The 18065-nt window shown below is 37.9% G+C and overlaps 1 protein-coding gene across 2 annotated transcripts in view; it reads left to right on the top strand.

Moving 5' to 3' along the window:
• Positions 1-16931, top strand: part of WDR37 (WD repeat domain 37) — a 48207-nt gene extending 31276 nt beyond the window's left edge. For both annotated transcript variants that reach the window (XM_055804728.1, XM_055804727.1), the window contains 4 exons: positions 517-658; positions 11414-11548; positions 12239-12353; positions 13779-16931. In XM_055804728.1, the coding sequence (XP_055660703.1) occupies positions 517-658; positions 11414-11548; positions 12239-12353; positions 13779-13910 (524 nt within the window). In that variant the 3' untranslated portion in view covers positions 13911-16931. The remainder of the gene's footprint in view (positions 1-516; positions 659-11413; positions 11549-12238; positions 12354-13778) is intronic.
• Positions 16932-18065: the final 1134 nt, after the last annotated feature.

The following is an 18065-nucleotide window of genomic DNA, read 5'->3' as shown; positions in this document are numbered from 1 at the left end:
AATTGGTCGTTTATGTTTATGTGTGGTACTACTTGTAGAGAGCAGAACATTGGGAAAAGTAGTTTCTCTGGTGTAAGATGCGAGTGTGTACAAGACTTAAGCTGCTGCTCGGTTTTTTTAATGGTTTCTAAAATTCCAACCTTGCAAATTCTCTGAGCGTGAATTTGTTTTCTTTTAGGCTTGTGATATAACCTATGATAGTAGTTGTTTTTAAACTGATTGTAGCCAACCTTTAGTTCTTGCAAAATGGTTTTGCTGTGTTCATGGTGTATCAAGTAGCAATAACCTATCACTACTTCATAATAATGTGAAATGAGTAGTGGGGTTTTTTTGCTTTTAAATACAATTCCAAACTTTTACAGCAGTAGTAACATTAAAATTCAGAATTATTATTAATATTATTATTATTTTCTGTTTGGAGAAAAAAGAAAAAATCATCAGCATTTCATTCAAAGTGTATGTGGAAATGGGAAGTCTTTTCTTCATTACTTTACGTGTTCTCATCTGTCGTTGTAGGGCACGACCAAGAGCTAACACATTGTTGTACACATCCTACCCAACGTCTTGTGGTGACATCATCACGCGATACAACCTTCCGTCTGTGGGATTTCAGAGATCCTTCTATCCATTCTGTGAATGTCTTTCAGGGCCACACAGAGTAAGTGACAGTTCCTTTACAGGTTTTTACAAGTTCCAGAAGTATGAAGTATTCAGTTGCTAATCTGAACAAAACTGTTCCTGTGCTCTTTTTGAGGTGCTAAGTTCATTCCCCTGTTTTAAGAGACTGATTTTCACAGAAACCCCTAATTGTCCTTCACATGTAACACAGCAGTACTTAATTTCCAAAACAGCACCCAGGGCTCTTGGTGTGATATTGCTTATATGTTAAGTCTAGCTAAAACTCCTTACAGTTAAAGGTAATTTAAGGTATGAGGTTGTTTCCAGCATTGGTTATACCTGTAGTTTACAGGTATCACTGTAGTGCAGTTGATGGGGCAGGTTACCCCTGCCTGTCATGACACTCGGTATGAAATAAAGGTTACTTTGGAACCAGTAGGGGGAAAAAAAGCAGGGTTAGTTTTTACACTTTAAGCTAAAGCTTCTAATTTGTACATGAGATAAGAAATTAAAATAAGGGCATAGATTACCATGTTCTGTCAAAACAGTAGTTTTGGCGTAACATTTTTAGTTGCCAGTTAAGACTTTTAAGTTTTTAAACTGGCTGGTGTGGAATATGAGCAAATGTAGTCACGGGAATCTATGTTACGGTGTTGACCTACCTTTCTGTTAATCAGAGCTTTGGTGCACAGAAAATGCAGGAGTAACTTTGAAATACTTTACCCAAGAAAACAAATCTTTTTAAAAGGTTTTGGAATGTTTCAGAAACCAATCCCACCTTCCTCCTTCAGAACAAAACGTGGTTGTTAATCTGAGCTCAAAACAAACCCCACAAATGTTTATTCATGTTTCTGGTTTTTTTTAATTTGAACGTGTAGTTTGCATATGACTCAGTTTCAGTATCTACTTTTTCATTTTCCCAGCTGTTGGCTAACCTCTATATAAAATAAAACCTCTTTAAACCTGCCCTGCCCTGAGTTCCTCAGCTTGATAACTTACGTGGTGCATGATCATCATCCCTTATAAGTAGCCATGTTCTGATAGGAAATTAAGCTTAATTTTGTGGTCTGCATCCTATAATTGTTTCATGCTATAATTTTTGTACTCTACTTTTTGTAGAATGACTTGTAAAAATTGGAAGTTTTGTGACCAATTTCCATTGGTGCTTGCGTTTTTTTTTCTGAGCTGGTTAATTGCTTTGTCCCAGGACATTTTATCAGGGAAAGGAACATGACTGACATTAGTGTTTTTCTGTAAGTATGCTGAGACCAGACGTTGTTGGTCTGGGGAGATGGTGCATACTGGTAAAGCTGTTAGCTGGTATTTTGGCCTCTATCACTGAGACCTATAAACTATCAGGGAGTGTATTTTTTTTATGAATGGAATAGACCTTAGGCAACCTCTTTGGCCACTCTTGTTCCGGCTTTTAATTGTCTTCATATTTTTGTGTGTTGTATCATCTATCTCCATTTTGTTCTTTGAATGTATGAGTTTCTAGTATTGACATAGGCTTTTTCACAAAATATGCTCTAATTAAGGGTCTCAAAACTGATTTTACTGTTTAATGGCTAAGGTTGTTCAGTGCTCTGTTTTCTCAAAGAGATGATTCTATTACGAAGATGAGTATTTCACTGAGGAATGCAGTCAGAGCAGAGATGGAAGTTCAGTGTTTTGGAATCAAGACATACTTTGAGGGATTTTATTTTTGGTCCATTATTGTGCTGCCTGTTGGCAAAATATTTTTAAATTACTCTGTAATCAACACTGTAACAATCTTCTCACATTAAGCAGCATAGAAGAAACTGTTTTATCTGTTGACTGGAAAATATGTACACAGGACACTTTTTTTGGCTTCTATGAATGTCTAATTGAATAATTTGCCAAGTTTCATATGTTGATAGGCTGTTGGAATCAGTTCTCTAAATGGATGTTACAGCCATTAACGCTGATAATTTAAAGTCCTCAAGCATAAGTTTTAATAGCCTCTTCGAAGTAGGATCTGATGAATAGCTGTTCTAGAGCTCATAGAGCAGCTCTTTTTTTCCCCCATGTGTATTTCACCAGGTCAACTCCGAACGCGTTAAACCCGTATAATTAGATGCCAAACATCTCAATAGTGAGGCCGGCAGGCAGGGCTTATTGTGTTGTAGCCCCCAAAACCTTACTCCATCCCCACGGTCCTTCTCACAGGAGAGCCAAACCATCACCGTGCCCCAGCGGTGCGTGGCCGGGAGTGCAGGTGTCCTTCCCTGCTGCCCGGCCTCTCTCCGGAGTGATCCTCCGCGCCCCTCCGCGCCGCAGGGACCGGGCAGCCGGCGGGGGCGAGCTGGGTGCCGGCCGCAGGCTCCCGCCCGGGGCGCGGCCATCCCGCCGAGCGGCGCGGTGTCACACTCGCACCAGCAGGTGGCAGCACTGCCCTGCCGGCTGCGCGCCGCGGGACTGATTTTTTTCTTAAAAATAAGACTTTTGTTACAGGCTGATTTCTATGTGCGTACCCATAGCAATTTTTATTACTAGTGCTGTTAATCCCCAGGCACATCCCTCTATGAGGTGTTTAACAGAGCCCTGGGAAAAGGTTACGTTTATATTATCATCCAGACACTTAACTTGTTGCATGTTAATTAAATTGACTTCCTGAGTTAAAGCCTCCAAAAATTATACTGGGAACTCAAATTGCAACACCTTTTTCTCAGCAGATACCACTCTAAAATACATGTTTGATAATATATAGCACCTATTGAGAAATTACTGCATTTACAGGTTATTGATTAGAGCTCTTTAAGTTGAACTAAGGTTTTTCTGCAAAGAGCAAAACGCTTCTGGCATCTACATGGCAATTTGCATTCCAGCTTCACTTCTGCTTTTGTTTGCTGAGCCTTGTGCAGCCGTGGCTCGTCGGGGCTTTGAAGGCCATTCTTTTTCCAGTGTGGTGTCCTAGTTGAAAAACTCTGGCATTGACATGCTCTTGCATATGTGCTTGATGAGTGTTTCCATCTCTTCAAGTACTCGGCATGTGCTGAGGTCCGTCTTGATGCGTGGAGTCTTCTAAAATGTTCATGCTGGAAATCCTTACCATTTGTAGCTTAAAAAAAAAAAAAAAAAAAGCCTGCACAGATCCACTCAAGTACTTTACAGATTTTATACATTTATTCTGACAATTTAGTAACACTGGAAATAAGTGAATCCCCTATTGGCAAAAGAATGCTTATTAGCTAATGAGTTCATATACATCTTTTGAACCATACATTGATTTTCCTATCTATCTGTATTATGTTGTTGCTTATATGCAGTCGATGAGTTACTTGGTAAATATTAAAGACCTTTGTTTTGTTTAGTGACTGCCAAAGGTGCACAGTGGTTGGGCACATAATCCTTGAAATGCTTGAATAAAAATGTGCAGGACTTCCAAGACTGGACTTGCAAATACCATCCTTCAAAGAATAAAATGTTGTCTTCAGAAGCAGCTTTGGATTGCAATTCTTAAAAGAATATCCTTTGCTAGTGCTTCTTGATCAGTATATAGTTATGCACCAACTTGTATTGCTGATTAAATGCATATTTGGCTTAAAAAAAAATAAATGAGCAGGCACTTTTGACCTAGCCAGAAAATATTACAGTTTGTTTATTTATGACTTCTCAAATTTACTGGTATTTGTAGCTAGATAGAGCCAGGGTGTCAAGCGTGAATGTGCATTAACTGTTGGATGTGTATTTTTGTGTTACTTTCTGGGTAAACTCAGAGAAAAAATTGCTGAAAGTGGATCTTATTTGTGACAAAGAGCTGAACAAGGTGGCTTATAGCACTTTCAGACTACAGCATATTCCTTCTTTCACTCTGGTTGTGTTACGAGATTGAAAGGGTAGGTTCCTGCTCATTTGCTGTCTGTATGTCTCTGAATATGCAGCTGGATGGTGAGTTGTGCTTAATCCTGAGAACTCTGAAATTAAAGAATTTCAAATATGTCTTGCTGCTTCAACTTTTCATCTTCAAACTCTTACGCTTGCTGGAAAATCTGAATTAAAAAATACTTAAGCAACAACTAATTAGGATGCTGGGCTGAATTCTGACATTTAGTGAATTGGGAATTAACGTCAAAGTGGCATTCTGTATCAAGAGAATAATAATTGCTTTAGTTTCGTGGACGCTCACGTTTGCCAAGGTCAGCTGGCATACGCATATTCTTTATTCTGCAAGATTTAATACTTGTAATCTGATGTGTGTCTGTCTTGTTCTTGAAAGACCAAGTCATGGCAGGGGGGAAATGCCTTCTCTTCAGGCAGCAATGTCATTAGACATCCTTGTTGGAAAGTAGTCTTATTCTAGACATCCCTGATATTACAAGGTCACTGTTAGGTGTTCTTACTCAGCTACATTCTCTTGGTGAAGCTAAGGCATATCTAGATGTAATTCTAAAAATGCAAGTTTTGCACCTTTGACTAAAAGCTGTGCTAGGAAAGGGAGCCTTGTGCCAAATAAAATGTCACAAGGTGGGTGCTGTCAATGGAGTTTGACCAGTTGAAAGCATCTGTTCTTTTCAAGATAGTCCTGTTCTGGCTTCAGCTATTGATGCCATCAGTGATGCTTTGTCTACCATTTTTCTGTTCTTTCTCATCAAAGAATGCCTTAGGCATTCACGGTGTGTGGATCTCTCAGTCCAGGGTTTTTGTAAGAAATGCAAAATTTTTCTGATGAAACATACAGTTTTCTCCCCAAGCCTTACTGGTTAACTAGATGATTCTGATATTACTGTTAGTATTACTACCTTGTTCTGTCTACTGTGGGTTTTTTTTTTCTCTTGCATTTCATTGAAAAAGGCCCCAAACTTGCCTTTCAGACACTGCTGTGATCCTACGTTTACATGTTAGGTATTCTTTATATGAAGATTATGGCCTGGACTGTAAGCTCTAGGGTTAGGTTTTTTTAATTTTGTGCTTCTAAACACATACCTGTAAAAATCTTTTTGTTTACATTTATTGCATACATGTTACAGAGCATGTTAAGGTTTCAGCAGTTTTCTTAAGAGTTGTTAGTTTTATTAGCTGATAGCTCAAGCATCTAGCTTCGAGTTTGTCTAACTTCCAATGCTCTTAGCTTCTTTGTGAGTCTGTTTCAGGACAGACTGGGGCCAGCATATTTTACATGCCTTCAACTCATCCAAGTTACCTGTCTTTTCTCTCTTGCACAGCTTGAATACTCCATTTTCTTTCCTAACCTTCCCCCTGCGCAGCACTGGCATGGGGTTGTTGAAGTGCTGAAAAAGCAATTTGAAAGATAATATTCTTTGATAGTTTTGTTTCCTTTATGTTCTTAAACCTTTTCTGTTGTTACTAGCAAACTTCCTCATTGTAAGAATTGCTTCCCAATTAATAAAGAAATATAAAAATTTGAATGAACTACTCCTTTAGCTGTAAGAGTATTAAAATTAAAAGCCTGTAACTAAAAGAAAATAAATCCTTTAGGTGTTTTATTTTTGGGAATAGGGTATGTAACATACACAGTTAGACTGGGTCTAGCCACTACAATGCTAGCCACTAGAGTTTTGTCAGTCACTTTAAAAAAGATGTAGGCAATAAATCTGTATCCAGTTGCCTATGAGTGCTTTAAGCTTCACTGCAATAGATGGAGAGAATCTTAATTCCATTCTTGAATGCATGCACTAAAAAGTGCTATGTTGTTTTTTTTTTGTTTTTTTTTTTTCCAAATGACCCACAAAAGAGCATAGCCAAAGGCCTTTTCTTTGTATCCTGTTGAGTAGAGCTTAATGTTTTATAGTGTGGTGGTGTTCTAAAGCTTACATAACATATGCAGCAATACTGCAGGGATAAATGGACCTTTTTTATCCCATCAAAAATGTAATGGAATTGATTTAAAAAATATCTGCACCTTAACTAATTTACTAACTTGCCATTGAGCAATTCTCATAAAAGCTAGTTACTGTTTTCAGTCCTGTATCATTTTATTGTTTTAAGATGGTGAGAAGAGGAGATACTGACATTTTTTTCTAAATGTCATGAAACACACATCTCTGGAATAGATGTTGTTTTAAATGCTAAAAAAATGACTTTTCAGTACTAACAGTTCTTTCTGAATTCCCCCCCCATCCTTCTTCAGTGTTAATTGCTTCATGTTTGTTCTTACCATTTCTCAAGCTGGAGGGAAAAAGCTCTGCTGATACTTGGAGATAAATCTACAAACAGAGTTTGGGAATTGTATGTTTAGCTTTTCCTGGAATCACGTGTCTGTAGCACTTCTAAAACCTGAATGCACCATCAGACGTGGAGGTACTGGTATGCTCCTCACCTGGGACTTGTGTGGCCATTGCTATCGCCCTCTAAGATGGGGAAAGTGTTGTCCGTATCTGGAGGTTTTAAACCCAGGTTGTGGCTTCCCCTCAGGCTGCAAACTGCTCTGTGTGGGGATACACTTTGTTTCTCTAAAGGAAACTCTTGTGCAGAAAAGCTGTCCCAAATAAACCTTCCTTTAGGTTTTGTTCCTGAATTTTACTGCTTAAAATGAGAGGCATATTTAAACACTCAAAATTTGCTGTTTAACTAAATTTGGTATACACTGAATGAATTTATCTGAAAGCTCTGTTTTAGACTGTTTTCTCCAGAACTTCATCCCCCACAAAGTTTAATGCGTCTGAGTAGATTAGATGCCTTTTCACAGGCACGAAAACATGTTGTCTCCCGATGTTCAAGGGTAAATCCCAGTGTAGGCTGCAAATCAAAATGGAAAGAGCAGTGTTAACTTTTCTGGTGTGTTGCCAATAAGGATTCTGCATCAGCATTTCATGGTCCAATGTTTTCAACATAATTTTTTTTTTTTTTCCCCTTCCCCTATGTGTGAAATTTCAGCAGATTGTTATGCAAAACAGTTTTGTGTCTCAGTGTGACTGGGGAGACAGCTGTTCAGCCTAATGAGGAGTGCTAGCACTACAGTATTTCTGTTGATTGAGACCCACGGAGGGAGCAGGATGTTCGAGGCCAGGCAGCGGTGTGTGGTGAGGAAGTGCCACGCTGTCAGCTGGAAGTACACGCTCGGCTGCTCCCTATGACAAGATAAATGAGTTTTGCTGGGGTTTGGCGGAGGCTGAAGCTTTTCTGGAGAATAGTTGTAGCACACCAAACTCCCTGTGGGACCCATGGTTTGAAGTGTCATAAGACTGCTTCCTCTTCGCCAGTTTTTTTTTTTTTTTTTTTTTTTAATGTCCTACAATATCTGTCATCTTTTTGAGTTATTAAAAACCTAATGTCTTCTAGCATTCTATTAACACGGGGTCTGATGATCTTTTGTTGTCATATTAATGTAGCCAAGGGGATGTTAACCACAGTTCTAGCTGGCTTAGAACAAACTGAAGACTAGTATAAAAAGAAAGTAAAACTAGCCACATGAAAATATAGGAAAAAGTCTTTTAATTTTTGTGATATGGGTGGGGTTAGGGAGGCAGTATTTTTGAAAGATTTTTTGTATATCAGCTCCTCTGCAAACTTCTTTCTTCCCACACAAACTTTGCTTCCCTTTGTTTTCACCTTCCCCCTTCAGCTGGGTTGAAGTTCTGTTTTAGTTTTTAAGTAGGAATTGGCCTTTCTTCTTGTTGCTATTTTTTCTTAATCTAAAAAAACCAACAACAAACCAACAAAAAATGAGATGAGATGCATCTGTCTCACCATAAGAGATGCTCCAGTTTGGAATAACAGAGGAGACAAAGCGTGAGCTGTAGTGCGTAAGAAAACCTATGAGCACAGCATTTGCTCATGTTTTCTTAAGTCAGTAGCGTTGTACATGTTCTTGAATTTACATGTGTGTGTGTGTAGTGTTTGTTTGTGTTTTTTAAAGTATGAACTCAGTATATTCCACTTAAAAAAAGATGACCAGAAAAACCAGCTGATCTTTACTCTGTTGACAGTCAAGTGTTGAGAAACCTCCCCACATTTGTCAGGTGTCTGAGAATGATGCTGCTTTTGGCCTTTCTAGACTTGGTGTTGAGTTACTTAAAACTTCTAGTCTTGCAGTCTTATTTTGAAAATGAGATACCCTTGAGGACTGAATTAGATGTATCAATATCAGTAGGTTCCCTTAGAAGAATAATGTTGCATATTTTTAAAGCATAATATCTAGGACTGTTACACAGTACATCCGTATGCTGTTTGCTTTGAACCTGTGACCAGAATTCTTGATGGGGAACACTGGGTTCAGTAAAAGGTACTTTTATATCAAGCCTTTGAATTCAAAGCTCCTTAAAAAGGCTGGTTTTATAGTCATGTGTGCTTGCAAGTAGTGCATACCCCAGTCTGCAGTGCCTTACGGGGTTGACCTGTTGGCAGGGTAGGCAGAGGACTAAGACCGCTAAACACCTTTAAAAATGTCACGGAAAATGACCTGGCTGCCTTTCTATCTTTCCCAGTTGCCATACAGAGCTATGGCAGAACTTTATTGCGTTTTTATTTATCAAATTTTTTCTTAGTGTACCCAGTAATACCTGGATGAATAGTTAAACTGAAAACAGTACAGAAAAGGATTTTGTTTTCTTTTGAGTCTTTTTGTTTTTACAGGAATAGTGTTGCACTAACCTAGAGTTGGCATTTTGTTTGCATGGTGATAATTTTGAATTTTTCATTTGAGAAATGGTAAATCTAAGAAGGAGATAACTCTATGGCGTCAACAAAACTTAACTATGTTTTGACAATAAGTGATAAAGGAGAACCAATATGAGATCAAAGAAGCTAGAAAGCTTTTTGAAGTTGTGGAAAAAAGCATGCAAAGTTGGAGGGTTATTTTAACACAGTTTCACAGCATACTCCCCCTGTAACTGGAATAAAACGTATGATGGGAAAACAGATTTCTGTGTTGGCAGCAGAGTACTAAAACACAGTATACTCATTCACCTGGAGCTTTCCTACGACTTGAATTCCTTGTACTGTTCTGAGCAAGGAAGTCTCCCAATGTGTGTGCAAAGTATGGGGATTTAATAGTGAATTTTATACTTAAAAACATTGTTGCAAATGTGTTACAGCAATATAGAGCTCAGTGAAAGTCTGAAACATTTTACAGAGGTATTTTGCCACTTGTATAATGAACTAGTGAGGAGAGAAATGCAGATGTTGGTAAGTTTAACAGAGGTCAGGATGGTGGAAGACAGGTTTGGCGCTAAGAGCATACCAATCCTATTTTGCAGTAACTTTGGCTACGTGAACGAGTTTTCTTCCCAAATGCGAAGGTGCCTAATGAAAGAGACTAATCAGTTGTGGCCTTCATGTATGTTTTAACTTTTTGACTTCCGGTTCATAAAGTCCAGAAGCTTAGGTGAAGACCTCTTGGTTCTTATTGTAATCATCTCCCTGCTAGCTCAGCTGCACTCAAGTAATGCATTAGGAAACTTGGTATGATGAATAAAGTGGGCCTTCATCCTAATTAAAACTTAATTTGGTGTCAATTTAAATTAAAAGGCTTGCATAAACTGGTCCATTGTGACCTGGCTAGTGCTAATCTCAGTCAGCAGCTTGGATAGGACATGAATTCAGATTTCTGCAGGACAACCAAAGTGACAGTAACAACTGACAACTTAAATTAAAATTACTAAATTCTAAGAAATTGATGTGCATGACCCAAGTTAGAAGATAGTCATTAAATCAGATCTGTAGAAACAGAGTTGAGAAACCTTCCCTTGTGATTTTAGGGAGAGACAAAAATACTTTTTTAGTACATTGTGTGGGCAGAGAATAACTGGTTTTGAGTTGGGAATTTGCACAGTATTAAAACGAAAATAGTACTACAAAAACTTTAATTAGTTAATATGATATAAAGGTAAAAGATTTTTGTTAAAAATCAGCTCATCGTCATGAGAACTGTTCATTCGAGCTCAGCAGAATGCTGTTCTTTGAAAATATAAAATACAAAGATAAAATTCTAAAATAAAATCCTTCATGTAATTTTTTTTGAAAGTAGTATGTTGCACTTCCAATGGCTTGAAATATTCTTGGGAGTCTTTCTCTGGCTGCCCTTGTGCTTTTTTAGACAGAATGGGTGAAATTTGAAGAACTGGTCATGCTTTGTACTACTACTATTTGCCCTTTTTTTTTTTTAAACTAGCTCTCAGACTTAGCTGCTTGTAAAACATGAATAGAAATCAAAATGAGAAATTATTAGATTGCTGTAGCTGTTGCTAGTGGAATTATACGGGAAGCTCTGCGTATGTATTACAGCATGTTTAGGTGTGCATGCAGAATAGCTTTAGCTATATGTCAGGTAGGTATTTTGGATCTTTTCAGTGTCTGTGCTATGAATGACAAATGCCTGAGGTAGTTCTACAAAAGTCTTTGGATGGAAAGTAAAAGAACTTGACTCAGTCTCAAAACACTTGAGAGGAAGAATTGTACTGTATGGTACTAATTCAGTTTCAGTTGTCTGATAAGCCTACTGGACATTAATACAGAACTTCAAAAGTTAATTAAGATTTCAAGATTGGATGTGTTTAACTCGTACTAGGAATAGTGGAATATGAGAGATGCGTCTGGAGTGGCTGTCCACTGTTGGGCTTCTTTTCTTAACACTTGGGCCAGTCAGGCCTTGTTATACTTAAGTGACACAGCTTTTTGTAAGAATATATATTTTTTTAAATTCTGAAGTACTCCTTTGGAGTTTTAATATTTCAGGTTACTTTTTTTTTAAAAAAAAGGCAAGCTACATATTTTAAAGGAAACACAGGAACAGGAGACAGAGCTTTAAATCAGATGGTAGTTTAATAAAGAACTTTAGAGCTTGACATCTTTCTTTTTATTCCTGATTGTTTAGCACTGTGACATCTGCAGTTTTCACTGTGGGAGACAATGTTGTTTCTGGTAGTGATGACCGTACTGTAAAGGTTTGGGATTTGAAAAACATGAGGTCTCCTATTGCAACGATCCGTACAGATTCTGCAGTCAACAGGTAAGCACATCTCTGAGTTACTGTTTTTCTCAATTCACAGTTTTTAAAAATTAATTCTTAATTTCTTTCATGCATGTGAATGATTCAAATCTGCCCCAAGGGGGGATTTAGACTGGATAGTGGGAAGCATTTCTTTACTGAGAGAGGTGGTCAAGCTTCCTTGAGAACAGGCTTCCTTGAGAGGTGGTCAGTGCCCTGAGCCTGGCAGTGTTTGAGGTGTTTGAGGACAATGCCCTTAACAACACACTTTCACTTTTGGACAGCCCTAAATTGTTCAGGCAGCGGGACTAGATGATCACAATGGGTCCCTTCCAATTGAAGTAGTCTAGTCTATTAATTCACTGCATATGCATTTGATTTTACTCACTAAAATTAAAGTTGAAGTTTCTGAGACTTTGAAAATGCCTGAAGTGGTTTTATAAAGCGCAGGAGTAGTCAACATTAATTTTCAGTAAATACGTAGTATAGCTTTGCTGAGATTTTTTTTAATGCAGGATGCAGATATTAAGGCTGTTTGAGCATTTAGTACAATAGAAAACACCTAAATAGTTTAATACTTTTTTCACTTGAGAATTTCAATCAGGAAAAAGTCAGCTGTATCACTTCTCACGAGCTTAAACCTGTACTGTCAGGTTCTATTTGCCAGGCTTACCGTTTTATACATAACCTACTTTTGTCTCTTCTGTGCAGGATTAACGTATGTGTTGGCCAAAGAATCATCGCCCTTCCACATGACAATCGACAGGTTAGGTTATTTGACATGTCAGGAGTGCGATTAGCACGCCTCCCTCGCAGTAATAGACAGGTAAGTGAGTATTTATAGCCTTAAAGTATGTCTGTTCTTCTTTCTTATCAGGTTAAAAGTAGAATTTGGTCTCTCCAGCTTAAAAGCTGAACAAATACTGAACGACATTGTTGTCTATACATATATGCTGTTGTTAGTTGCTGAGAATGACCAAAATGCAAATAAGTAACATATTTCGATTTTTTTAATTAGAATTGGAAATGATGTTTCAAGTGGATTTCGTCTTAATTTTTCTCCTTACTAAAGTGAAAGAGGTATCTGCTTTCTCTATGAAATGCAAAAAATGTGTAAAAGCATTTCAAATGTGTTTTAATGTCTTGATGTGAATAGTGTCAGAAAAGTGACATACTATGAGGTTTAGTGTTTGGGATTTTTTTCAGTTAGTGTTTGATTTGTTACATAATGAAACATAAAAGAAAAAAAGTAGGGGTCAGTTCTGTGATCTGGTGATAAATTTCTTTCCTTCCGTGATTTTGCATGTGTATTCTTGATATTTGGTACTACATACTAAACCATCCTTGCTGCAGCCATCAAATGTTGTGTGTTTGTGGTGCTTGGCATGGCAAGCATCGCTAATGGAGCAAAATAAACTAAGTGAAGTTGATTGGATTATACCACTTCAGTAGGCTTTTTTGAGTAGATTCAGCAGCTCTTGACAGAATTTAAGAAGGGGGTTTAAGACTTGTTTAGTCTTTTTTAGTCTTCAGTGTGTTGTTTAGTGATGATTTTTCTTTTTTTTTTTTTTCTTTTTTTTTCCCCTTAATATTTCCATTCAGCCTGACACTACTGAAATCATGGCTTTTTTTTGTTTTGGGGTGGGGTTTTTTTGTTTGTTTTGTTTTTGAACTAAAATGTTGGTCAGAAAGCTCCTTGGGGTGTTTTTGTTCCTATTGGACTTGAAGAATAGGTAAGGCATTGTCTTTCCTCAGTATGACATACCCCCTGCTGTAGTATTGACCTTTCTGAATTATGAATGTGATGGACACCTAATCTTACAGGTTTATGACAGAGTAGTTGCCAGCAAGTAGTTTTGTATTTTAAGATTGCTTTTATAAATAGAAATGCTACAATTAAAATTCATTTTGCTTTTGTAAGTAAAATGTGATTCGATAGCAAGCATACCTTGGAAAACTCAAAAGTTTTGATGCACCTGTTTGTGTGTTTCTCTCGTTACGGATTTGGTGCTGGTGTTAGGGAGTCTCCTTGTTATAAAGATTTTTCCCTTGCAGGTGAAAATAACAGTGACCTTGATAATTTTCTAGTAGCGTTTGTAAAAACTAGCGTTGAGCATTGGTTATGCCACCTTGCACATTTGCAACTCAACCTTGCCCCATTGCAACTCAAAATGCAAACTTGCTAACTTGTTGACATGGAAGCTTTCAAAATATACTGTAAGTAATACTGCTGCCTCCCGAAATGTTGCAGGGCCACAGAAGAATGGTATGTTGCTCAGCGTGGAGTGAGGACCATCCAATATGTAACCTCTTCACTTGTGGATTTGATCGTCAGGCTATCGGTTGGAACATCAACATCCCTGCTTTGTTACAAGAAAAATGAAATGCAGGAAGAATGTTTGTGTTTTATGTTGCCATGGACTTCCACACTTTCGCAGACTTTTCTGAACACTGGTCTGCTGTCTCTGTAAAAGCTCTTCCTTAAGTGGAGACTTAAGCAAATGTTGTTCTTGTTACACATTGTGCACAGTTTGCATGAATTGTACAGAAAATGTGATTTTTTTTAAAATTAGTTTGTCTTGTGTATAAACTTTTATATTTTGGCATCCACTGGTCAATATGTTCACTGTTGCATAGAGCACATAAATGTTCATAAGTTATTTAGCATTTAATAGATACATGGTAGGGCATTACATTTGTGACATAAATGTGAAACTTACGTAATTAATGTAGAGAGTGTATATGTCTGTTATGTTTTTCCATTACTCTACATATCTGCCTTGTGTTAAAAAGGATCTGCAGGGCTAAAAGTTTGAAATGAAGTGTGAATTTCACTAGTTGTATGATTGTAAACATTTTCCTGTTTGCATCTGATTTGGGATACTTTTTTTAGTGCTGCCGTGTAGTGCAACTTCAACTCCATTTTTATCCCGGTTACTGGAGAAATAGTAGATTTGACAAGGAAAATACAAGCAACTTGTAGTGAATATAGGCTGCCAGATTTATTTGGAATGCTTTTTTGTACTTTTGGAGAAAAAAAAAAAATCATTCTGCCCTTCTTATATAAAGTTATTCTAAAATCTTATGGCATTTCATACTAGCAAAAATCCAGAATATTACAATTCTAATCACTAAAATCTACTCAAGCAAATTTTGAAGCACTTTAGTTTATAGCTATTGTTATAAACCATTTATGAAAGTTTGACTTTACCAGTGAATGTGAGCTGACCTTTGTAAGAAGGATTGCTTCTTTTTGGTGATCTGCCCAGAAAGGAAATAGTTTTTTTTGGGGGGTTGGGTTTTTTTTTGTTTATATACCTACAGTGAGCACACTTTTAATTGTGTTCACTTCCCATATTTTTATTTTGAGCCAGCAATACAAAGTAAATGAGTACTACCTCAAAAATGAATGTTGGTCAAGACGCATTGAATCTCTCTGTAGCCTAGAAAAAAGCACTTTTGGTCTCTGGCTGAAGTACTATCTCTGATGTGAGAGGAAGGACAATCATATTAAATGCGATCCTTAAGATAATTAACCCCTAAAGCTAATGGAGCAATACGATAAGTAAGCATCATCTGTCACCTTTCTGTTCTCAGCCGTGGCAAGGGCTGCTGCAGTCCCTCTTCTGTCCCAAAAGGGGGTAATTAACATAGGCCTCCCTGTTTCCTCCCAAATGATACTGCTCTGGTTTTGCTCCTCACTGTGCTTAGCCTTTTTTACACTGGCGGTGGGATATTACACCTGATGACAGAAATAAATGCAAGTGGCAGCTGATGTCTTCGAAAGACCAAAAAGGTGCTTCAGACAGACACTTCTTTTTAGCTAAAGGGAGATACCGCCCCTAACCGTCTGACATATCACTGTATAAGATGAAGGGTGAGGGTAAGCCAAGGGTGCAGTCTTGCAATGGGAATCATGGAGTTTGTGGTAGGTTGGCGTAAGAGGAGTGGCAGGAACTTTTTATCTCATCATGATTTTGTGAAACTATAGCTGTGCTTGTGCCCTCTACAGCACTGTTTATGACATGAAGAAAGGTGTGTTAACTGGTTCTCCTGTTAACTAAGATATAAGGGCATTGGAGTGCAATGGCGTGGGATGATGAATGCCTCGTTGAGGAATTGTAGGGAAACGGGGGTCCAGGATGTAGTTTTGGAGCATAACGTTAAGGAAGCTCAAGATACTTAATGGAGAATGTATGTGATCTTATAGTACAGTTCATCATAGTAGCTTGATCCTTGGGTTTTTGTCGTCTTTTGGTCTTTTTTTTTTTTTTTTGAGATACAGGATATATACATAATTGTACTGAAGTAATCTTAAAATACCAAAACTAGGGACGCTGGAGAAAGCAGCTGCAGAATTTAAGTCTTCTGATAACAAGGGTTAAAGGGTGATGTCAAGGTTCATTTTCACTGTTTTTTTTTCCTGGGTTTTTAACTCTTGGGTAAAGCCATTTGATGTTGGGTTGCAGGTCTTACTCTTTCAGAAAAAAAGATACTTTTTCTTTTAGTTGGTAACAGAGAGAACTTTACACAGGCTGACGCTGTTTAAAAAAATGAGAAGAATGTCTCTCTAGCCAGTAGAAGCCATTTCTCCAGCATGGCCTGCATGTAATATCTTGAACAATGACGGTCGTTTTACTGCCTGAGGTGGGGGGAGAGTGTCACTGGTTTTGGTCCTGCTAAACTAAATCGTCTGTTTAAGCTTCTCTAATACATATGTAATAGAGGAACACTGGACTCTATGCAGTTTAATCATCATTGCAGCAGACTTTTTATATCGCCAGAGGGACCGTCCTCTGGTACCAGGAATGGGGCAACTACACACTTTCACTTTGAAAAAAATCAACCAAACAAGGTGCTAGAGCCACGTTCTTATGAGCAGGCTAATACTTAAATCAGCTCAACACTTAACTATCACTTAGCTTAATTTTATATGCTGTACTGAAGGTTAAGCTGAGGCTGCCATTCCCCTTGAAGCAAATCACATGTGAGCAGTGGTAGTGAGTAATGCTACATAGACTAAATGTGTGGAAAACATTTCATAGCTTTGAATGTTCTAAAGAGTGTTTTTCAGCACTGAACAATGTCCAGCATTTCATAAAATGGAGGAGAGTTGCAGTTACAGTTTCAGTATTGTGCAGAATTTCACAGAAAAGTCATCACTGGGCGAAATCAAGCTTTTATGTCTCTCAAGCAATGCACATCAGTTTTCACAAAGTTTGTGTATACGGTCAGAAAGATCTGGAATGAAACATTTGTTGCGTAAATCTGTGAAAACTACCTTTTTGGGAAAAGACTTTATAAGTTATGTGGAACCACTTTTTATTATTCTGCTGATTTGTTTTTAGATGTAAAAATGTTTTTCTTCATTATGATTCAAAATGCATTAAAATATTCAACAATTTTTTTTTTTTTTGCAAGTTGCTGTTCTTCTGTGTTGCATTAAGGTTGCTTTTAATCTTATTTTTTCACAGTGTTAGTAGTCAAAAGGATTTTCCTATCCACTTTTCACTCTTCCGTGCTCAAAAAGTTGATTTCCAAGGCACTGATGGGCACGGTTCTGCAAGAAGGCCGGGTCTGTCCCTTACAGTAGGACTTCTGTAGTGCAAATGGTCATGCTGCCAGTAAAGAACATAGACTGAAAAGGCGCTCAGACCTGCATTTATACTGTCTTCTCCAGTTTTGTATGGAAAAAACCCTTGTAATTACGTTTTGTTCTGCAGATTATACAACAGTCTCCCCATGACTCTTCAGAGTGCTCTCTGATTGATACTTTTAATGAAATCTAAACCAGTTTTCATATGTTTAGAATACAGCAAAAATATTGCAAAACCTCTCTGGCGGGGGAACCCCACCAGCAGTTTTTCTCTAGGTTGAAGTAAAGGGTCTTTGCTTGTTGCACCCGTATTACTCAAAACCTAAAGCTTTGCAATATTGAAATAAATCCCCAAAAGCTCGTTGTCGTAGTAAGCCATGCGGTTGGGTTTTGGATGCCTGGGCAAAGTCCTGCCTAACCAGCCCCCGAGTGCAGGACATCGCCTGTTTTCCTTCAGTGTCCTTTAGGAGCCTTTTATTGCCACATTTTGAATCCTGCAGAGCTGGTGGCGCTCTGGAAAACTGTTATTATTCAGTGTTGCTGGTGATACGGACCAGTAATAAAAGACTGAAGTTAGAAGGTGGCACAACTGATGTGAGGGCGGGGTTGAGGCAGAATGCCAAACCCTTGTTTTTAGTTGATTTTAATTGAGGGGTTTAAATCGAGTTAGAGCTTATTGCAGCTGGTTTAAACTTGTGATGCTTGTAACCTCCTTAAATCTTTTGATGGTCTAAGTTATATACCCTTTACAAAGGCCATTTCTGTCTGTATTTTGGAGGGAGGGGATTTGAAAATGAGTATGCATTAAAGCCTGTTTTGTGGTGGTATTGTTTTTTTTCTTTTTTTTTTCTTTAACTTGTGAGTAAATAGTGTGCACAAATAAGTGGTTTCAGTAGGATGTCTGTGTTAGCCTGAGGATGGGCTGCAGGAAAACCACTCTGT

The sequence above is a fragment of the Falco peregrinus genome, chromosome 5, assembly GCF_023634155.1.
Source record: "Falco peregrinus isolate bFalPer1 chromosome 5, bFalPer1.pri, whole genome shotgun sequence".
NCBI lineage: Eukaryota > Metazoa > Chordata > Aves > Falconiformes > Falconidae > Falco > Falco peregrinus.
This window is presented reverse-complemented; position numbering and strand designations above follow the sequence as displayed.